Here is an 18,768-nt window from a genome sequence, read left to right as displayed (position 1 = left end):
AGCGGCGGGAACGGAGAAAGGAGTGGGAGGGGCGTGGCTTGCGTCCCCGCCGGGGGGCGGGAGGTGGGTCTTCCTCAGAACCCGCGTCTAAGGAACTGTACAAGAACAGAAAAGGGGGGTCGAATTAATTCTCTCTCTTTCTCTGCTAATGAAGACCGGGCAGTAGTTCATTCTAGCTCTGCCCAGTAGAAATCTGATTCCAAACATCACTCAGAAAAAAAATCCTCCGCCTTCCTCTCTCCTGACACTCAGGACTACAACCCCCAGAAGGCATCGGGGCTTAGCTATCTGACTTGCGCAGTAGCGTTCGTTGTAAAGTGCTATGACAACAGGGCGGAGATGGCTTGGAGTTAGGCTTGTGTGGGTAGGTGTCCCTTCCGCCGCTGCTGACCTTTTTCTGCTATATCCCACTCACTGCCTCCTTCATCATTTCCTCCTCTTTGTGAGCAGCAGGTCTTACCGCTGTTCTTTCCTGCCTGATATCTGCCACGGGATTGATGCCGTTTTTCCTGCTTGTCTCTGAGGGTAACAGAGAGGGGATGCAGGGGAGCTACTTGGTGGGATCGCTCCAGCTCCGTGGAGCTGGTGGTGCCAGCTGGTGAGGCGCTGTCTTTGCCTGGAACGTGAAACAAGTTAGATCAGGAGAACGAGAGGGAGAAGTAAGGGTTGCTTTTTCCTGCACCGTCCGTTCTTGCTCGTCGTTCCAGCCCTGGAATCCTGGCAGACGTTCTTAAAAGGAAATCGTTGGAAGGAGAGTTCGAAGAAAGGTGGGGCAGGACCCACCTGACTCGGCATCAGGTAAGAAAGTATGTCTAGAATTAAACATCGGGTGCATGAATGCCCTTTCAGTGTTTTATTTTTTAGTCAGATTGATTCTCTGATGCCATATAATTTGGGGGATATAGGGTGATAGGTTTCTTATGAAGGATGCTTGCATTCAAAACAAAACAAAACGAAACTGCCAGAACAATGTGTGTGTGTGATCCTGTGAACATTTTTGAGAAAGGGTGATAAGAATTTTTAGAGATTCCTTTCAGGAATGTCACGTGGTGCACAAGCGTTTTCCTCCTGTGACACTTCAACAGGTCTTGTGAGCAAATGGTCAAAGCAGTTCCCATCCTATGACTGAAGTAGGATGCATGTACTAATACCCCCTAATTCCTTCTTGCAATAGGATTATTGCTTCTCCTTCTCCCTTTACCTTGCAGACCACAGCAGTTTCGATGAGCTGAGGTGATATTATTAGCATCTTCCTTTCCCAATCAGTTCCTGCAATCGACTCCAGTTTCCTGGAGTTTTTTGTTTGATTGTGTTTTTTGTTTTGTTTTTTTTGGCATCTCACTTTTTTTTTTTTTTTACTAAACATGCCAATTAAAAAAAAATTTATTTATTTATTTTTGGCTGCGTTGGGTCTTCGTTGCTGCACACAGGCTTTCTCTAGGTCGTGGTGAGTGGGGGCTACTCTTCGTTGCGGTGCGCAGGTTTCTCATTGTGGTGGCTTCTCTTGTCGGGGACAGGCTCTAGGCACACGGATTTCAGCAGTTGTGGCACGTGGGCTCTAGAGCGCAGGCTCAGTAGTTGTGGCGCAGGGGCTTAGTTGTTCCGCGGCATGTGGGATCTTCCCGGCCCAGGGATCGAACCCGTGTCCTCTGCATTGGCAGGTGGATTCTCAACCACTGCGCCACCAGGGAAGTCCCTCCATTTTGATTTTTAAATGCACTCTTTTCTTTAATGGTTAAAGCAGGTGTACAATGCATGTTTGAGCAGATGTACAATGCATGTTTGACAGGCCATGAGACAGGCTGTTCTAGTTAGCATAAAGTTTACATTAAATCATATATAAGCCAGAATGACTTCCCCATACCTCAATATGTGAACATTTATTCCATCAAGTGTTTTTACAATGGAAGAGTTTTGAATTTTGTCAAATGCTTTTTCTGACTCTGTTGACATGATTAGGTGGTTTTTGATTTTTATTTTATTGCTTTGGTATATTTCCTTAATTAATTTTGGGTGTTAAACTAACATTGTATTCCTGGGGTAAATTGCACTTGGCCATGGTGTATAATTCCTTTAATATATTGCTTGATTCACTTTGCTAGTGTTGTGTTGAGGATTTTTACATACATATTTGTAAGAGATATTGGTCTGTAGTTTTCTTGTATTTGTCTAATTTTGGTATCAATGTACACTAGCTTCATAGAATGAGTTGGGAAGTGATCCCTCCTCTTTTATTTTTTGGAGAGGTTAGTGAACAATTGATGTTAATTAAAAAAAAATATTTGGTAGAATTTACCATCTGAGCCTAGTCTTTTCTTTTTTCTTTTTATTTGAGCCTAGTCTTTTTTTGTGTGTGTGGATAGTTTTTTGATTACTAATTCAATCTCTTTACTTGTTATAGGTTTATTTAGATTTTCAGTTTCTTCTGTAGTCAGCAACAGATAGTTGGGAGCAGGACAAATAATGCTGATGTCCTGCCCTTCCTGGGAAAGTAGTTCTCTGATTGGGAGCTGTGGGGAGAGGGTTCTTGGCTGTACTACTCTGGAGTGCAGTTTCCATCTTGCTGAGCTAGGAGTATGGAGAGGAGTGAGTTGTAGTTTAAATACTACAGACTCTTACTGTTCTTACTGAGTTTTAGATTTTTAATGTTTCTTTATTTGTTGTATGCTCTTAGGACAATTTCCAGAGACTTGAAATGGTTGTTTTAAAAAATAATTTTCAGTTTCACTGGGAAGTGGGCCAGTGGAGCTTCTCACATGTTACGCTGAAAAGTGGAATTCTCTGAAACCTTAAATTGCTTAGCATATGGTTATGGGAGAAATATCTATATTATCAAAAGATTTCATCAGAGTTCCATTAGATATCAAGGTGCTCCAGTGTCTGTAAGACTTATATTTAAGAGCAAGTATAAAAGGGATTATATATAAGCTTATTAGGAACACAACTGCTGTGTGCAAAGAGAAATTTTTTGTAGGTGTGTTTTATTTGTCAAGCCAAAGGATTAAGCTTTTTTTTTTCCTCAGATAAACAGGGATATCCAGCAACCTTAAATTGTTCAGACTTGCTATCAAATCCATCTTTGAAGCCAAAGTGGAAAAGAACTCCCCTTTGAAACCTTTTGCCTTGTAGCTTACGCTGTCATTTAAAAATACATCAATTTTTAGAAAAGGAAATTAATGATGTACAAATTGCACAAATGAGGGTTTGTGGTTTCTTAATTTCTTGGGAGTGGGCAGTGCGCCTTCCTCTGCTTCTGCCTTTGAAATTGGAGAGAGAGGCACTGGGAAACATACTACTGACCATCAGCCCAAATTGTTGGTTTTCCTATCGTTCACTAATTTTTCAAAGATGTAAGACGTTATTCAATAACTTATTGTCCACCATGGTAAATGTTAACACCTGGGTCATGGGGGAACCAGTATGCAGAATTTTGGCATAATGGAATTTATGCAGTTCTGCTATGTATTAGCTTATGTTTTGCCCTGGTATGAAAGTAAGTTGGTCTGAAATGAAGCAGCTGTGGTCTTGTGAGGAAGAGTGATTTGTTGGACCTAGGTTTGAAATTAGCAACCCCTCCCCCAACCTTTTAAAAATTAAAACAAAGCGAAACCAAAAAAAATCCCTCTACTGACCCATGCTTTTTCAGTGTTTTGGATATTAAATTGCAGGCAGTGACAGCCTAATAATACAAGGGTCTAGAGTAGGGACAGGGTATGCAGAAGCAAGTTTCTGCCATTAGCTGTGTGATTTAGGGGAGTCATTATAATCTACAGAATGAGAAGACCAGCTGATTGATGGGTACCTTCTAGCTGTTGAAGCTCTTGATTTTAAAAGTGAGTCTTTTTTTCAAACTTTGGAAAGGTTACTGACTGGTGACAGAGGTCACAGGAAAAAGGAAGAGAAGTAGAGCATTGCTATAAGAAAACATCCACTTAGACTATCAGGTATCTGTGCAACTAGTGCTTTTCAAATTTTAAGGTGCATGTGAATCACTTGGGGATCTTGTTTGGGGTGGGGTTGAGATTCTGCATTTCTCACAAGCTCTTGGGTGATGCTGACCTGCTGGTCCAGGTACTACACTTTGGGTAGCAAGGAGCTGAACAATCTAGGAAAGGAGGGCTTTCAGAAGCTAATGAAGTGGTAGGTGACTAAGGAGAAATTGATAGAGCAGGAGAAACAGGAAGGAAATAAATGTTGCCAGTGGTATTTTGTTACTAGGAATAGATATTAAATTTTATGATAGACGTCCATGAGAAATTAGTGCTTGATGTAGAACGGTTCCATTTACACACCATGTTGGAGAGTTAGTTTTTCATATTGGAGTGTTTTCCCCCCCATTATTCTAGCAAGCTGAAAAAATTTTTTCAGTAACAAAGGTTTTTAAGGCCATTTTCACATAATAGCTATTTTCATCTGATGCAGTCACGTGTGTTTATATTCAAACTACAGATACATGCACTTTTCCCTTTCCTGATTATGCTTTTTATCCTTTTGAGTAATCGTAGCTATGATGATGACTATATGATGACTATAGCGCTGTGAGTCCTCCTAGTGAATCATTGAATGGTATTGAATTTGGGTAGTATTCTGCCCTGTGCTGCAAGAGAATGACGTATCTTCATTGCGGCAGTCCAATGGTATGGCGTATTTTAATTTTCCAATGTATCTCGAGTACGTAATGAGAATATATGGTATTTATTAAGTACTGTTACTTCCCTCTCAAATTAAAAAAGTCCAATAAAAGTGTAGTAGGAGTGTTTATTACATTTTTGAATACTTGCTGTGAGATTGGAAGTTTAGTCATCTGGCAATTTGTATGGTTACATAGTGCCATTATTAGTAACAGCTGATGCAGATGTTTTTCAGAAACTCTCCCACATGTTAAAACTCATGATAAGTTTATTTACCTGCTATGTATTTTTCCTTCACTTTCATCAACACCTTGCCTTTACCTGACTACTTTCCTTTTCAGCATAAAGAGAGGGCCTTAGATGGAGTTTTCTTTCTTTTTTCCCCCCGTTGTTTGTTTAAAGGTGGAGTTTTCCTTTTTTCCCCCATTGTTTGTTTTTTTTAAACTTGTCTTTTTTTTTTTTTTTTTTTTGCTGTATACGGGCCTCTCACTGTTGTGGCCTCTCCCGTTGCGGAGCACAGGCTCTGGACGCGCAGGCTCAGCGGCCATGGCTCACGGGCCCAGCCGCTCCGCGGCATGTGGGATCTTCCCAGCCCGGGGCACGAACCCGTGTCCCCTGCATCGGCAGGCGGACTCTCAACCACTGCGCCACCAGGGAAGCCCCTGCTGCAGTCTTTTTAACGACCAAACTGAAGGGAAATTAGGTGTTATGCCTAGGAATTATGTGCTAACTAATTCTGGTAGAATTTGAATCTTGATCCTCCAAAGAATATGGTTGTTACTTTGTACAGTTGTCTACTAAATGTCCCAGAAGAGAGAATTGACCCAACATAAATGTATAATTTCTCAGCTTGACTTTCTTATGGCATTGCAAAATATCTGATTAATGTTTCCACTCACTTGGATTTGTGGTTTCACCTATGTCCACAAAATACAAAAAATTAGAGTTTAATACAATGTTTTTTCTCAAAGTTGTCTAACTTTTGTTTGCTATGTATGCCTTAAGAGTTAATTAATTCAGAACAACAACAACAAAAAAGAGTTAATTATTTCATAAAACATGGTGTGAAGTGGATTTTTTTTTTTGTGAAGTGGATTTTTATTATAAATAAATGCTTTCTTTTTAGAGCGAACGAAAATGTCTTTATTTAAAGCCCGTGATTGGTGGTCTACTGTTCTGGGAGAAAAAGAAGAATTTGATCAAGGCTGTTTGTGTTTGGCTGATGTTGACAATACTGGAAATGGACAAGGTAAACAACTTATGACCAAGCATCTTGGAGCAAAGCATTTTGTAGGGGTGGAATAAAAACGACTTCTTTTTTTAATGTGTACTTTTTAGAACTTAGGTGAACTGTCATGACTATGCCCTAGTTTTTAAGGTAGTTTTCCTTATAAGTAATATTTAAGTAGCAGGCTGATAAATGTAGTTATTACTTATGTTTTGTTGTTTGTGTTTTTCTGGTTTGTGTCGATTCTGTCATATTATTTTCTGGAACTCAGAAAAATATTATAAGGCATCATTTAATTTGTTTTTATTTGTTGCAAAATCAGGTTTCATAGGGTAGAGCTGGTAAAATATTTTGAATTTTGAAAAGTTTTCTTTTGTAGAAGCTGCAAGAAAAATTATATTCTTTTAAAAGAGAATTTGAAAGCCATTTACCAGAATGGAGAAATTATGTTAGCTCTATTTGTTTGTAGAAAACAATTGTTAAATCATTGCTTTCATTTTTATATTTTGAAACTAGAAACAATATTCTATTTTATTCTTATATTATTTGCTCCTCTTTGCATCTTCATATAAGTGGTCTTTAAAACATTTTAGTTCTGTATTATTGCTACTTGAAATTAATATTTGGTTTCAGTGATTTATAGTCATGAACTTTTTTTTTTGTAATTCAGATAGTCACTGGCCTCTTAAAAAGAAAACTTATTATAATAATTTTTCTTGTGTTCATTGTATATAAACATTGTCCCCTTACATTTTTCTTTATTCTATTTATCTTGCCTATAATTAAAACAGGCAAGAATTTGGGGGATAAAGTGAAAGGAGAAAATTATATTGGCAAAGAAGAGTGGGAGGCACTAAACTGTTCTGAGCACCTACTAAACTGTTTCTAAGGAAAATCTGGGCCCTGCCCTCCTACTGATAGGAGAGGCGAAGGTCTTCTATTCATAAGGTGTCCTGAGCTGTTTTTCAAAGATTATCAACCCTGCCTCCTGCCCAACTGTTTGTTAAAATTTATGATTCCCCTATAATTTGGTAGCACAGAAGAGTCATACCATAAAAATACCTGCCAGAGAGAAACAATTTCAAACCCACCTCTGCCCAAACTATTTAAAGCTCAACTTGGTTGGAAACTATACTTACTGATTATCTGAATAACATAGTGTTCACTCATCATTTCTATTAGAGCTCCTCACTGGGGTGCCACCAGTGGGTTACCAATATGCTGAGATGTTTTATCCCCCCTATTTACATCCAGCTGTGAGCAGCTTCCTCTGTTTTCCCAAGCATGCTATACAAAAATCATTCTCTGTGTGTGTATGTTCCACATAGAAAAAAACCACTGATCATTATTTCTCAAAGCCTGGACCACCTATATCATAATGTTCTGGGGTGATTATTATATATGAAGATTTTCTATCCCAGATGTACAAGATCTTCTAAGATCATATTCTCTGGGGGGTAGATGGATTGGACGGGGGCTTAGGTATCTGCATTTTGACAAGCTCCAAAGTTGAATGGTGGCACACTAAAGTTTAAGAATTATTACTGTTGATCTTATGGAGTGCAAGTTTAGTGAGAGCAGCTTCAGACATGCTCTGTTTGAAACAGAAGTGTCTGGTAGGCAGAATCGAGGTAGAGATTTGGGAGTGAGCAGTACGCTGGTTGTATTTGAAGCCCTGGGAATGGGTGCAAATACACTGAGAGAGAAGATGGAACAAGAGGGAAGGAACCTTAGGACCATAACCTGGAAAATGTGAGCATTAAGGGAGGAGCTTTGGGACAGGTAGTCAGTAATAGATTCTGAGAAGGGCAGGCAGAGAGGCAGGAGAACCAGTTGTGCTGATACCTGGGAGGCAAGATTTAGTGACGTGAAGACTGATTTTTAAATTTCCATATTGTTTTGCAGCAAGTGGTTTGTTAGTATCCTTGGTGAGGGTGGATGAATGGACACAATGGTAACAAAATCTAGATTTGCAGAGAGTGAAGGAGTCAGAGGTGGGGAAAACTGAGTGTTTATGGCCCTTTAAAGGAAGAGCTGTGAAGGGAAGAAGGGAGAATGATGACTGGGGACAGTGTAGGGTAAAAAGAAATGGGAAAAATTCTGTGTGTAGCATAGAGGATATAATTGATAAAGCAGGGATCCAGAGAAGACAGTTGGAGGTGGGATCAAGTACACAGATGGAAGGGTTAACTTTAAACAGGTTTGAGAATTTTTTTCACTGTGATAGAAGGTAAGAAGGTAAGAATGGACATAGATGAAGAGAAGTTTGCAGGTCAGTTTGGGAAGTTGAGACAATAATGCCAGTTGATCCCCACTTTCTCTGAAGTGATCCGAGAGTGAAAGGATCGTATTAGGCATCTTGAAATTGCTTTAGGTGAAGCTTACTTGATTCATAGAAGAAGGATTCCTCATTAATCTTGAGAGAATCTGAATGGTTCAGCTTAGATTACATGCTAACATATAACCTGGAGGGAGTGTTTATTACAAGAATCAGAGTTAAAAACACATTATTTAAGGCAGACTAAAAAATAGTTCTTATATTTATCTTTTAGCTTCTCAGCATTTATACCTTACATGGGGCAATTCTCCCTTGTACAACTGAACATACACATATTCTTACCCATCTGCCACGGGAGATAAGTGCATGCACCTGCTGCTTCAGAGGCTCTTTCAGGGAGCTCTGGCTCTTCAAATCTAGGATCTCTGGGTGTTACACCTTTCGTTTGTCATTCGGTCATGATCATGTTCCAATATTCTGCTTCTTCTAGAATAATTGGTACATACAATCCGTGTTCACAACCTAATATATAATAGTTGAGGAAAAGAAGAAGAGAAGGAAAAACTTAAAAGTTAAGATGAAGAAGCAGGAAAAATTGTATGGCAACTTGAAGAAGTCATGTTGGGAGCTACATCCTTTTGTTTTGCAACTGGTCACCTGGCTGTGGTCTAGGCCTCTTCATTCCTGGGGGATCTAGAACACTGATGCTTGCCTAAAGAGGATTATAGTAATTCCATTTACTACTGATCCAGACAGTACAGGAAGGGCCCATGGGGATCCCTGGGTTTCACTCATATTTCTTTCAGCCCCATTCAGCCTTTATGAGATGGTGAGGTAGTCCTGGTTCCTGCAGATTGGATTGTGGGCGTACATGTAAAGGTATACTGCTGCTCCTGTCAGGTGAAAGCCAATCATTTCTGTTGGTCTCTGTGCATTGGAAAGGAGAAAATGCATTACTAAGCTTTAGAACTGTACTCAAGCAGATGGGATGTATTAGTTGGCTCCAAGAAAAAATAATTTGTGGAATAACAGAAGAATTCAGAGTTACCATTTAAGTTATAATGATCAACTCTATAAGACCTATTAATTAGACTTTGATATCAGCAAACCTGGTTATTAAACAGGACTTTGATAGGAATGATCACATATTACAAAGTTAAGTGTTTTGGAATTAAATTTTGGAAACCACCCCAAATCAGGCTTAGGAGTGGTATTGATTTTGATTTTCTCCCTGTTGGAGAGCTGGAGTTCCACTGGCTTCCATATAGTCCTTTCAATATAATATCCCTCACTCTGCATGTTAGAGAACCAAGTGGATACTCTACCATTTTCTATGGAAATACATTTCCTTTAAGCTCTCAGATGCTGGGTGAGAAATCATAGGTTGGCTTTGCTTTCCCACTGGGTGAACTGAGTTAGGAAGTTCATTTATCATGGGATCTCCATAATTGGCAACAATAGTATCTTCCTGGGCTTCCAGAATTAGCAGTAATTTAGAGCCAATATTCAAGTGTTCTCATAAAGGTTGGGTATATACCTTTCCTCAGTACACTTGGATAAATGACTACTAGTCCAATAGGGAAGAATCATATTAGGCATGGGTGGTGTTACAGCAGTCTATACATAACCTTGTCTTTGTTCAAGTGACTCAGTCTATAAATTGACTTAAGTATGGGGATCAATGCTATGCCATGACTGTCTAATATGGTGGCTTGAGTTAGTCCTCTTTTCCATAGACCTGGATTACTTTTGGCTTTAGACTTCAGAAAAGGCCTTAATTTGATAAACACACTATAGTACATTGTTACAATTAAATACTACTCAATAATAAAAAGAAATGAATCACTGGGATAAAGGGCCTTAATGCGTTGCCTGTTTGTTCCATCCCTGGGGATCCCATATTAATTAATTATAGCTTGTAATCTGTGATAGTTAGACTGTTACCTGAGATCTGGTTACTATAATAGTCCCGCTGTCTATTTTAATAATCATACATACACTTTTTAATTCTAGGGGTTAAATTGTCACCACATGGACTTGGCCATCCTGGTTTCCTCTTACCCCTGAGGATAGGGCTTTGTTGAAGTTGAGTCCCATTCTTTCTGATCAATGTCTTTACTTTTATGCAAGAAACCTGGAGAGACTGTGAACTCATTTGTCACTGCAATTTAAAACCTATAGAGTTAATCCCTGAACTAGATTCTTAGGGGTTAAGCCCCCTGCTAAAAGAGCTAGGAAATTCTGCAGACTCCCAAAGACCCTGAGTTTTATTCTTTACCCTGAGATGAGAATTTTGAGATTTAAACCTATCATTCTCTTACTTTAAATTATCCAGTGCCCTTAGAAAAAGCCATCTTATGTATGGTTTGGCATTCCTCCTTCCTGTTCATTTGGCAGCAGCTGTTCAGTTCACTAGAGTGTCACCTGCAATGGGCACAGTGTTCCAGATGCTTGGAGGTGTTAACTTGTTTAACTGTTCTGTCACTGTGTACAATGCTATTTAACCCCACCTAGAATATGAACAGGAGTTTTAATGCTTTGTGCCCCAACTTAGCTCAACAACCAATTTCCAAATATCCCTGCAGGAATTGGTGTCTGTAGTTTATTCACTGGTGCTAATCTGTATATCAATTAACATCTTATTTTATTTTTTTGCCACAAAGTGACAGGAAACAATTATGATAAATGCAAATAAAAGAGAGATTGGAATGAGAGTGACATAGCTCTCCTGAATGCAGGAAGAGTTCATTTGGCCAAGCCTTAGTCAGAGACAGGAACCAGTATGTTTCCAGAGACCTTGTAGACCTCTGAGGCTGCCATCAGATCACCTAGCACCAGATTCATTTCTTTTTTTTAATTGAAGTATAGTTGATTTACAATGTTGTGTTAATTTCTGCTGTACAGCAAAGTGATTCAGCTATATATATATATATGTATATGTATGTATGTATGTGTATATATAGAGATATACATTCTTTTTCATATTCTTTTCCATTATGGTTTATCACAGGGTATTGAATACTGTTCCCTGTGCTATAGAGTAGGACCTTGTTGTTTATCCATTCTATATATAATAGTTTGCATCTGCTAGTCCTAAACTCCCAATTCACCCCTCCCCCATTCCTCCTCCCCCTTGGCAATCACAAGTCTGTTTGTTTTGTAAATAAGTTCATTTGTGTCACATTTTGTATTCCACATATCAGTGATATCATATGGTATTTGTCTTCACTTAGTATGATAATCTCTAGGTCCATCCATGTTGCTGCAGATGGCATTAATCCATTCTTTTTTATGGCTAAGTAGTAGTCCATTGTATATATGTACCACATCTTCTTTATCCCTTCATCTGTTGATGAACATTTAGGTTGTTTCCGTGTCTTGGGTATTTTGAATAGTAGCACCAGATTCTTAATGACATATGTGTCTCTATTCAGGATTGAAATTCCTAGGATAGTACCTCTCTCACAGGGTTATTATGAGGATTTAATGAGTTAGTATATATAAGCTACTTAGACCATTGCCTGGCACCTAATAAACTCTCAATAAATGTGTAGAACTCCTTCTTTTAAGCTGATAGAAAAAAAGTCAATGTATTCTACTAATCCAGGGATTTCAAACAACCCAAAGTATTAGTTTCCTAGGAATGCCATAACAAAGTACCACAAATTGGCTGGCATAAAACAACAAATTTATTCTGTCACAGTTCTGGAGACTAGAAGTCCAAATCAAGGTGTTGGCAGGACTATGCTACCTCTGAAGCCTCTAGGATCCTTTTTTGCCTCTTTCAGTTTATGATAGCGCCAGGCATTCTTTGGCTTGTAGGTGTATCACTCCAATCTCTGCCTCTGTTGTCACATGATCATCTTCTCCTTGCTTGTCTCTATGTCTTCACGTGGCATTCTCCTCTCCCCACTCCTGTCTCTGTTTTCTCTTCTTATAAGGATACTAATTGAGTCCTATCACTTACCTAATTGAGTGTGACCTCATCGTAACTTGATTACATCTGCAAAGACCCTGTTTCCAAATAAAGTCACAGATACTGGGGGTTAGGACTTCAACATATATCTTTTTGGGGGACAATTCAACCCATAATACCTATCCTACCATTTCCTCCTTTTGTACCCAAGGCTAGAAATTGTAAATCAGAGCACTCTGTCTAATGAGGCGTCATTGTTTTTACACTGAGTTAATACGGTGTTTTCAACAGCCAAAACCAGGTGTAGAGTTGACACTCTATGGCGAAATCAGCTTACAACCTGATAATGGTCCTTTGTTAAAAGGGCATGCTTTGACTGTGTTAAATTATGGCTACGACCCCAAATCAAGGCTTAAGAAAAATGTAATATGTTAGTACATTTGAATATTGGTGATGTAAAGCTATTTTTGAAAAGCTATGTGTTATTAAGATAAGTTCACTTTAATTACATATTCTATTGGCAGATTGGTTTTTGTATATGAAGCAAAACTGGATTCTTTTAATTTTTAGATTTCTCTTTTAGACACTGGAAATTTTATTTCTAAAAAATTTTTGTTGCTAATGTTTTTTTCTTTCTATATCTTTAAAAAAATCTCTTTACAGATAAAGTAATTGTGGGTAGCTTTATGGGATACCTAAGGATCTTTAATCCTCATCCTGTAAAAACAGGAGATGGAGCTCAAGCTGAAGATTTGCTTCTAGAAGTGCATCTACGAGATCCAATACTGCAAGTGGAAGTAGGAAAGTTTGTTTCGTAAGTATAGCCCACCAATTCTGGTGTTTTATCTTAATACTTGGAGTATGTCAATCCCTTACTATGTCACTTTTGTGGATGCTTCAAAAAAAAAAAGAATATCTATGAATTAAATATATTTCCTGTATATTGTCACCTAGGTGGTCCTCATGCACTGAACATTTTAAAATTTGGAAACCTGTACATTTAAGATAGAATAATTTAGGACTTTTTTATAGCAACAGACCTAAGATGCCTGATGTGTCAGAAGCTTAAAGGAAAAGAGATAAGCTTTTGAAAAATAACCAGACAAAGAAATAGAAAGTATTCACCACTTAAAGCACTAATTGTCCAGTTTCTTTTTTTTTTTTTTGCGGCATGTGGGCCTCTCACTGTTGTGGCCTCTCCTGTTGCGGAGCACAGGCTCCGGATGCACAGGCTCAGCAGCCACGGCTCACGGGCCTAGCCGCTCCGCGGCATGTGGGATCTTCCCGGACCGGGGCACGAACCCGTGTCCCCTGCATTGGCAGGCGGACTCTCAACCACTGCGCCACCAGGGAAGCCCCCAATTGTCCAGTTTTAAACAAACTTTGTTTAAAAAAATTAGACATCATAGCAGTTATGTGATTTGGTGCATAACTTTGAAGCTTTGAAACAAATTACTTATTTGGGGTAGAGAGGTCCTTAGTTTCTTAAAGGAAGACAGCTCACCCCACAAAGTGTCTTTGGTTCAAATTACGTTATTTTTAAACCTAATTTATTTTAGAACACCGTTTATTATTTTGCATTTTGTGTAATACGTTTGCTTTTTATTTACTGATGATATTGCTGATTTTATCTTATTTTCATACATGAATTTTCTTAAAATTAAGCCTGTATTTCTTAATCATTTATAAAAGTATCTATTGTGAAGTGTTATGTAGACAGAGGTGGCCTTGTTTTCCCGTACCTTCTCTTTTTGAGCGCCCTTTTGCTGTCTTAAGTCTGGGAGTGCCCTGAGCTCTGGATTTTGGCTCACTCCAGTTGCACATCGTGATTTATTGGCCCCAGGTTCCACTTGTTCAGGGCCCTGACTCCTACTAGAAAAACCTGAAAGACTGCTCCTGAGCATTAACCCTCTTCTGGTAACACGATTCATTCTGATGGGAAGCTGCTTCGTGGATGCTATAGGCCAGGACATGAGATGGGACTTTTATGCCCTGTGACAGGCTGGATCAGGATTTTATGATTGATGTGGCTGGTAAATATCTACGCCATCTAAAAGCTGATGATGATTAGGTGCCCACTGTGTACCTAGCACATATTAAACGTGATGGATTTATAAAGTAAGGAGACAAAAGAATTCTTGCCTCTAAAACGCATTTTTACCTTTTCATTTTTTAAAAAAGTGGAATGCTGTCACAATCATTCTACACAGTAGTGGCTTTCACCTATGCTATCACTTGTTGGAAGGGAGGAGGTGAACATTAATGATACTGTACTAGTATTAATTGACTAGTACTATCTCATTAATCTTATCTGTAAGATGTGATCTGCGTTTAGAGATAAGGAAACTTATCTAGAACTCAGAGCTTTAGGTTACACAGCCAGCATTCAGGCCCAGGTCTGTCTGACTCCATTCTTTACTGTCTTTCCATGACATCATGTCCTTTTCCTGTGCATGATGGAAAAATTGTTTTGGTGTTTGGTGGCGCAGTGGTTGAGAGTCCGCCTGCCGATGTAGGGGACACGGGTTCGTGCCCTGGCCCGGGAGGATCCCACATGCCGCGGAGCGGCTGGGCCCGTGAGCCATGGCCGCTGAGCCTGCGCGTCTGGAGTCTGTGCTCCACAATGGGAGAGGCCACAACAGTGAGAGGCCCGTGTACCGCAAAAAAAAAAAAAAAAAAAAAAAAAAAAATCTTTGAAGGTGGTCTTGATTATGTGATAGTTGTGTATATTTTCATTTCCTGGTAGTAGAGTGAGTTGGTGAGTATATATTCACTGTAACAATGTTTTGCAGGTATTATCTAATATAATTCTTGTTTTATAAATGAGAAAGTCACACTCTGAAATATTAAATGATCACAGAAATATCAAAGTGCCGAGACAAGATCCCAATCCAGGTCTTCAGACTTCAATTATAGTTCTTTCAGTTTAGAACAGAGTCTGCATCAAAGGTCGAACATCTGAGGCCTGCTTGCAGATTAGTTTTAAATTTAAAAGAATTGCCAACATTTAGGAACGAGAAATTTTCACATAAAGTCCCTGCATTCTGGCTTTTCTTGAAAAAGAATGTGGAGATCTGGCCACAAGCCCAGAGCTGAGTAGTTGTTGCCTCCTTTAGTCTGGCTCTAGTCTCCAATTGATCACAGCCATTTACACCCTTTATTCACTTATATCTTCTGACTCGACCCTTGAAGACTTTGAATTTGGGATTTCTAGATTGTGCCTTGTCTCTGGAAACCACTTGATAGGGGCTGGGAAGTGTAGTGGTGACAGTGGCTGTTTATTTCTATTTGAGATTTAGACCAAACTGAAATATTTTCAATACCTTTAGTATAATTTCAGACCTCCATGTGATATATGCCTTTTGCCAATGATGATTAGCATTCTGTAGTGCTTTATACTTTACAAGGTGCTTTCACATGATTTTTATTTCATTTAATTTAAACCTCTTATTTTCCAAAAGGGGAAATAGGCTTAGAGAGTGTAAGTGACTTGCTCAAGCCAGGACCAGAGCGTGGGTCTCCCCCTCCACACACACCCTGTGGCTTGCGGGATCTTAGTTCCCTAACCAGGGATCGTACCCGCACCCACTGCAATGGAAACACGAAGTCTTAACCACTGAACTGCCAGGGAAGTCCCACGTGGATCTCCTTATTGTGGGAGAGCACTCCTGAAGGCGCCTCCGATATGACTTTTGCTGGGAGACTCCCTTGGTTTCAGTGTGAAGGCAGCTCCTTGAGGCAGAGTCCTTTGGTTGCTTGTTGTTCAATTTATTTTTCAGCTTTGAATGTTATCTAGTGAATTATTTAGTTCACTCATGATAGGTTATGGTTAGAGTCTCGTTTTAAAATCATTTTGTCATTTTTTGGGTTGCATCTGAAACTAGTATTTAAACTTTTAAAACTTTCCCTGTTTTTCAGAGGTACTGAAATGCTTCATTTGGCTGTGTTGCATTCTAGAAAACTGTGTGTCTACTCTGTCTCAGGTAAGAAACATTTTTTTCTAATGTAGAATTTGTACTAAAATCTGGACTTCTTAATATTATGTAAGAATAGTTAATATTGACTCAGTTGAAGGTTTTCTTATCTTGGTTAGCATTTTCCCATTCATTTATTCTTTCAGGTACAAAGACTATTACATTTTCTTGGTCTGCTATTTCCATGCATACTTAAATTTCTATCACTGTAGAGGGTTCCTTGGAATCTCCTTCATCTGAGGAATTGTGTGCAGGATTGCCTATGACTAATAGAGGCCAATTCTGGGTACTTAGGACACTTGAGTCTTAAGAAATGTTCAACAGCAACAGCAAAATTCATTACATGCTGAGTCATGGTGGTTTAAAGTACATTTTCTTTGGTGAACCTCAAGTATTTCTCTTTACAGTTCCAATTTCTTGGCTTTTGGCTGTCTTTACTCAACCAGACCTTAAGGCATTTATTTGAGACTTAATTAGGTTTCATTCCCTGACATGGTAGTGTGGGTACAAGTATGAAAGTTAATTGCATTTTGGTTTCAGCATTTTGGCCCTTATTAAATATGAAAAGGTAACTTACAAATTTTGTTTCAGTTATTAGATAAATTTTAGTCCAAGTTGATAGTTATTTTTATGACGTGCAATATGGGGGAATCTTTTAATGGATACAATAAAGCTGAGTGTCTGTGGACCTATTGCTTATATAAAAGATACTCTCTTTCGGAATTTGCTGTAAATATTAGCTTCTAGGATTTGGATTTCTCACACTCATTTTCTTGATTTGGGCTTTCTTTGTATTTTGCTTTCAATTTGAATCATGATTCATATTTACTGTCTGGATATTTTTTTAAAAAAAATAATTTATTTTATTTTTGGCTGCTTTGGGTCTTTGTTGCTGTGCGTGGGCTTTCTCTAGTTGTGGTGAGTGGGGTCTGCTCTTTGTTGTGGTGCGCGGATTCCCATTGTGGTGGCTTCTCTTGTTGCGGAGCACAGGCTGTATGCAGGGGCTTCAGTAGTTGTGGCTCGTGGGCTCTAGCGCGCAGGCTCAGTAGTTGTGGCGCACGGACTTAGTTGCTCCGCAGCATGTGGGATCCTCCCCGATCAGGGCTCGAACCCGTGTCCCCTGCATTGGCAGGCGGATTCCCAACCACTGCACCACCAGGGAAGTTCCAGAGCTGGGTATTCTTAGGCCATCTCATTTTGGGGCAAAGATCTATTAGATTTTGAAGGCAGCCTTGATATATGGTGTGTGGTAGGCATACTTGTTGAATGAATAAATGAACTTATTTCTAGGTAATGCTGAGGCAATTGCTAGTGGCTATTTATTACTCTCTGTATGTTATTTTCTTCTTTCTTCTTTTCCTTCTCTGTTACCACTATCATTTTCTTTTCCATTTCCATTCTATTTATATCAGAGGCCTGGTAAAGTACCTCTTACTGTCATTGCTAAATACTCTTATTGGTTTCATGGTAAAAGATGTTGTTCCTCCTAGCGGTAGGGCAGATATTTAGTGTTCCAGGGTAAATGGAGAAGGTATGATATAGGCTACTTTATTGCAGGCATCTAGTTGTTCCTCTGTTTTCCATCATAAGCCTGTTAACTTGGAGTGATATTTTATTAACAGGTATGGAGGAGGAGAACTTGCTCTCAGTAACTCTTGAATACTGCTTGGGGTACTGGTCCCTTCTAGAGGCTCCATGGGGGCTCTAAGAGGGCAGGAGAGGGACACATCCTAAAATCTAGAAATTAGGTTAGACTCTTGGCCTTCCCTGGTCCCGTTTGAATGATGGCTCAGAAAGCCAGAAGTCTCTAGAGTTCCACTGGGGTGTAGGGCATAGACTAGGGATGAAATGTGTGTTTATCAAAAAAGGCTAGTGAAAGAAACTGGCATGTTTGGTCACAACTTGTTTATGGGACATTGGTATTGGCCTTCAACTTAGTGTTGAAAATGAAAGTTATTTGTCACGGGAATGGCAATTTTATTGCTCTTTTATTCTTTCTATTCATTTACAAGCTTTGTATTCTCTGGGGATGAGGAGTTGTCCAAACTACATTCCCTTACACTCTACCTCATTTTCCTTCTCTGTCTCTCATTTCTTCAGCTTCCTATGATATTCGTAGCCTGACAATTTGTATATTTTTCCTGGCTTGGCTTAAATTGAGAAGCAGAGAAGTTAATGTTTTTGTTCTCTTGAATATGTTTCTTGAGGTACCAGACTGAACTTTTACCTACCTTTTACTATAACAGGGGAAGCATAAACACTTTCTAGTTTAAGTGAAACCACTGGTGTCAGCAGATGAAAACTGTTAGCTGAACTTGACATCCTTAACCCCGACTGCCCCCTCCCCAAATGTTTTTTGTTTTATGCGCTAATGTGCTCCTAAAAAATATTTGAGGCAAATTAGAGGAGACTTCCTGGATATAGCAAACAACTCTTAATAATCAGAGGCTAGTGTGCTGACTTTTTTTTTGCGGGGGTGATATGTCATTAAATGCAGGCTTAATATAGAGAAACAGCAGGTTCTTGCTGACCTGAACTTAGCCCATCTTATCACGCTCTGGTAAAGGAAAAGCATCGCATGGCATCTCAGATTCCTTCCTGATGGGCCTCAGTTTCTGAGTAAATGGTTACAGATGTGTGAGCTTAAGCCATACTGATTATGTTCTTTTAAATATTCTTTTCCAAAAATTTTGTACTTACTAAGCATTTGACATATTTATAGAATTTTAATATTTGCCGTG

The 18,768-nt window shown here is 39.1% G+C and overlaps 1 protein-coding gene across 1 annotated transcript in view; it reads left to right on the top strand.

Moving 5' to 3' along the window:
• The first annotated feature begins 326 nt into the window (after positions 1-326).
• Positions 327-18,768, top strand: part of BBS9 (Bardet-Biedl syndrome 9) — a 454,814-nt gene continuing 436,372 nt past the window's right edge. Inside the window, 4 exon segments of the mRNA XM_032643444.1 lie at positions 327-798; positions 5,758-5,880; positions 12,717-12,867; positions 15,972-16,036. Coding sequence (XP_032499335.1) covers positions 5,769-5,880; positions 12,717-12,867; positions 15,972-16,036 — 328 coding nt within the window. The 5' untranslated portion in view covers positions 327-798; positions 5,758-5,768.

Source organism: Phocoena sinus, chromosome 9 (genome assembly GCF_008692025.1).
Source record: "Phocoena sinus isolate mPhoSin1 chromosome 9, mPhoSin1.pri, whole genome shotgun sequence".
In the NCBI taxonomy this organism is placed as follows: Eukaryota; Metazoa; Chordata; class Mammalia; order Artiodactyla; family Phocoenidae; genus Phocoena; species Phocoena sinus.
This window is presented reverse-complemented; position numbering and strand designations above follow the sequence as displayed.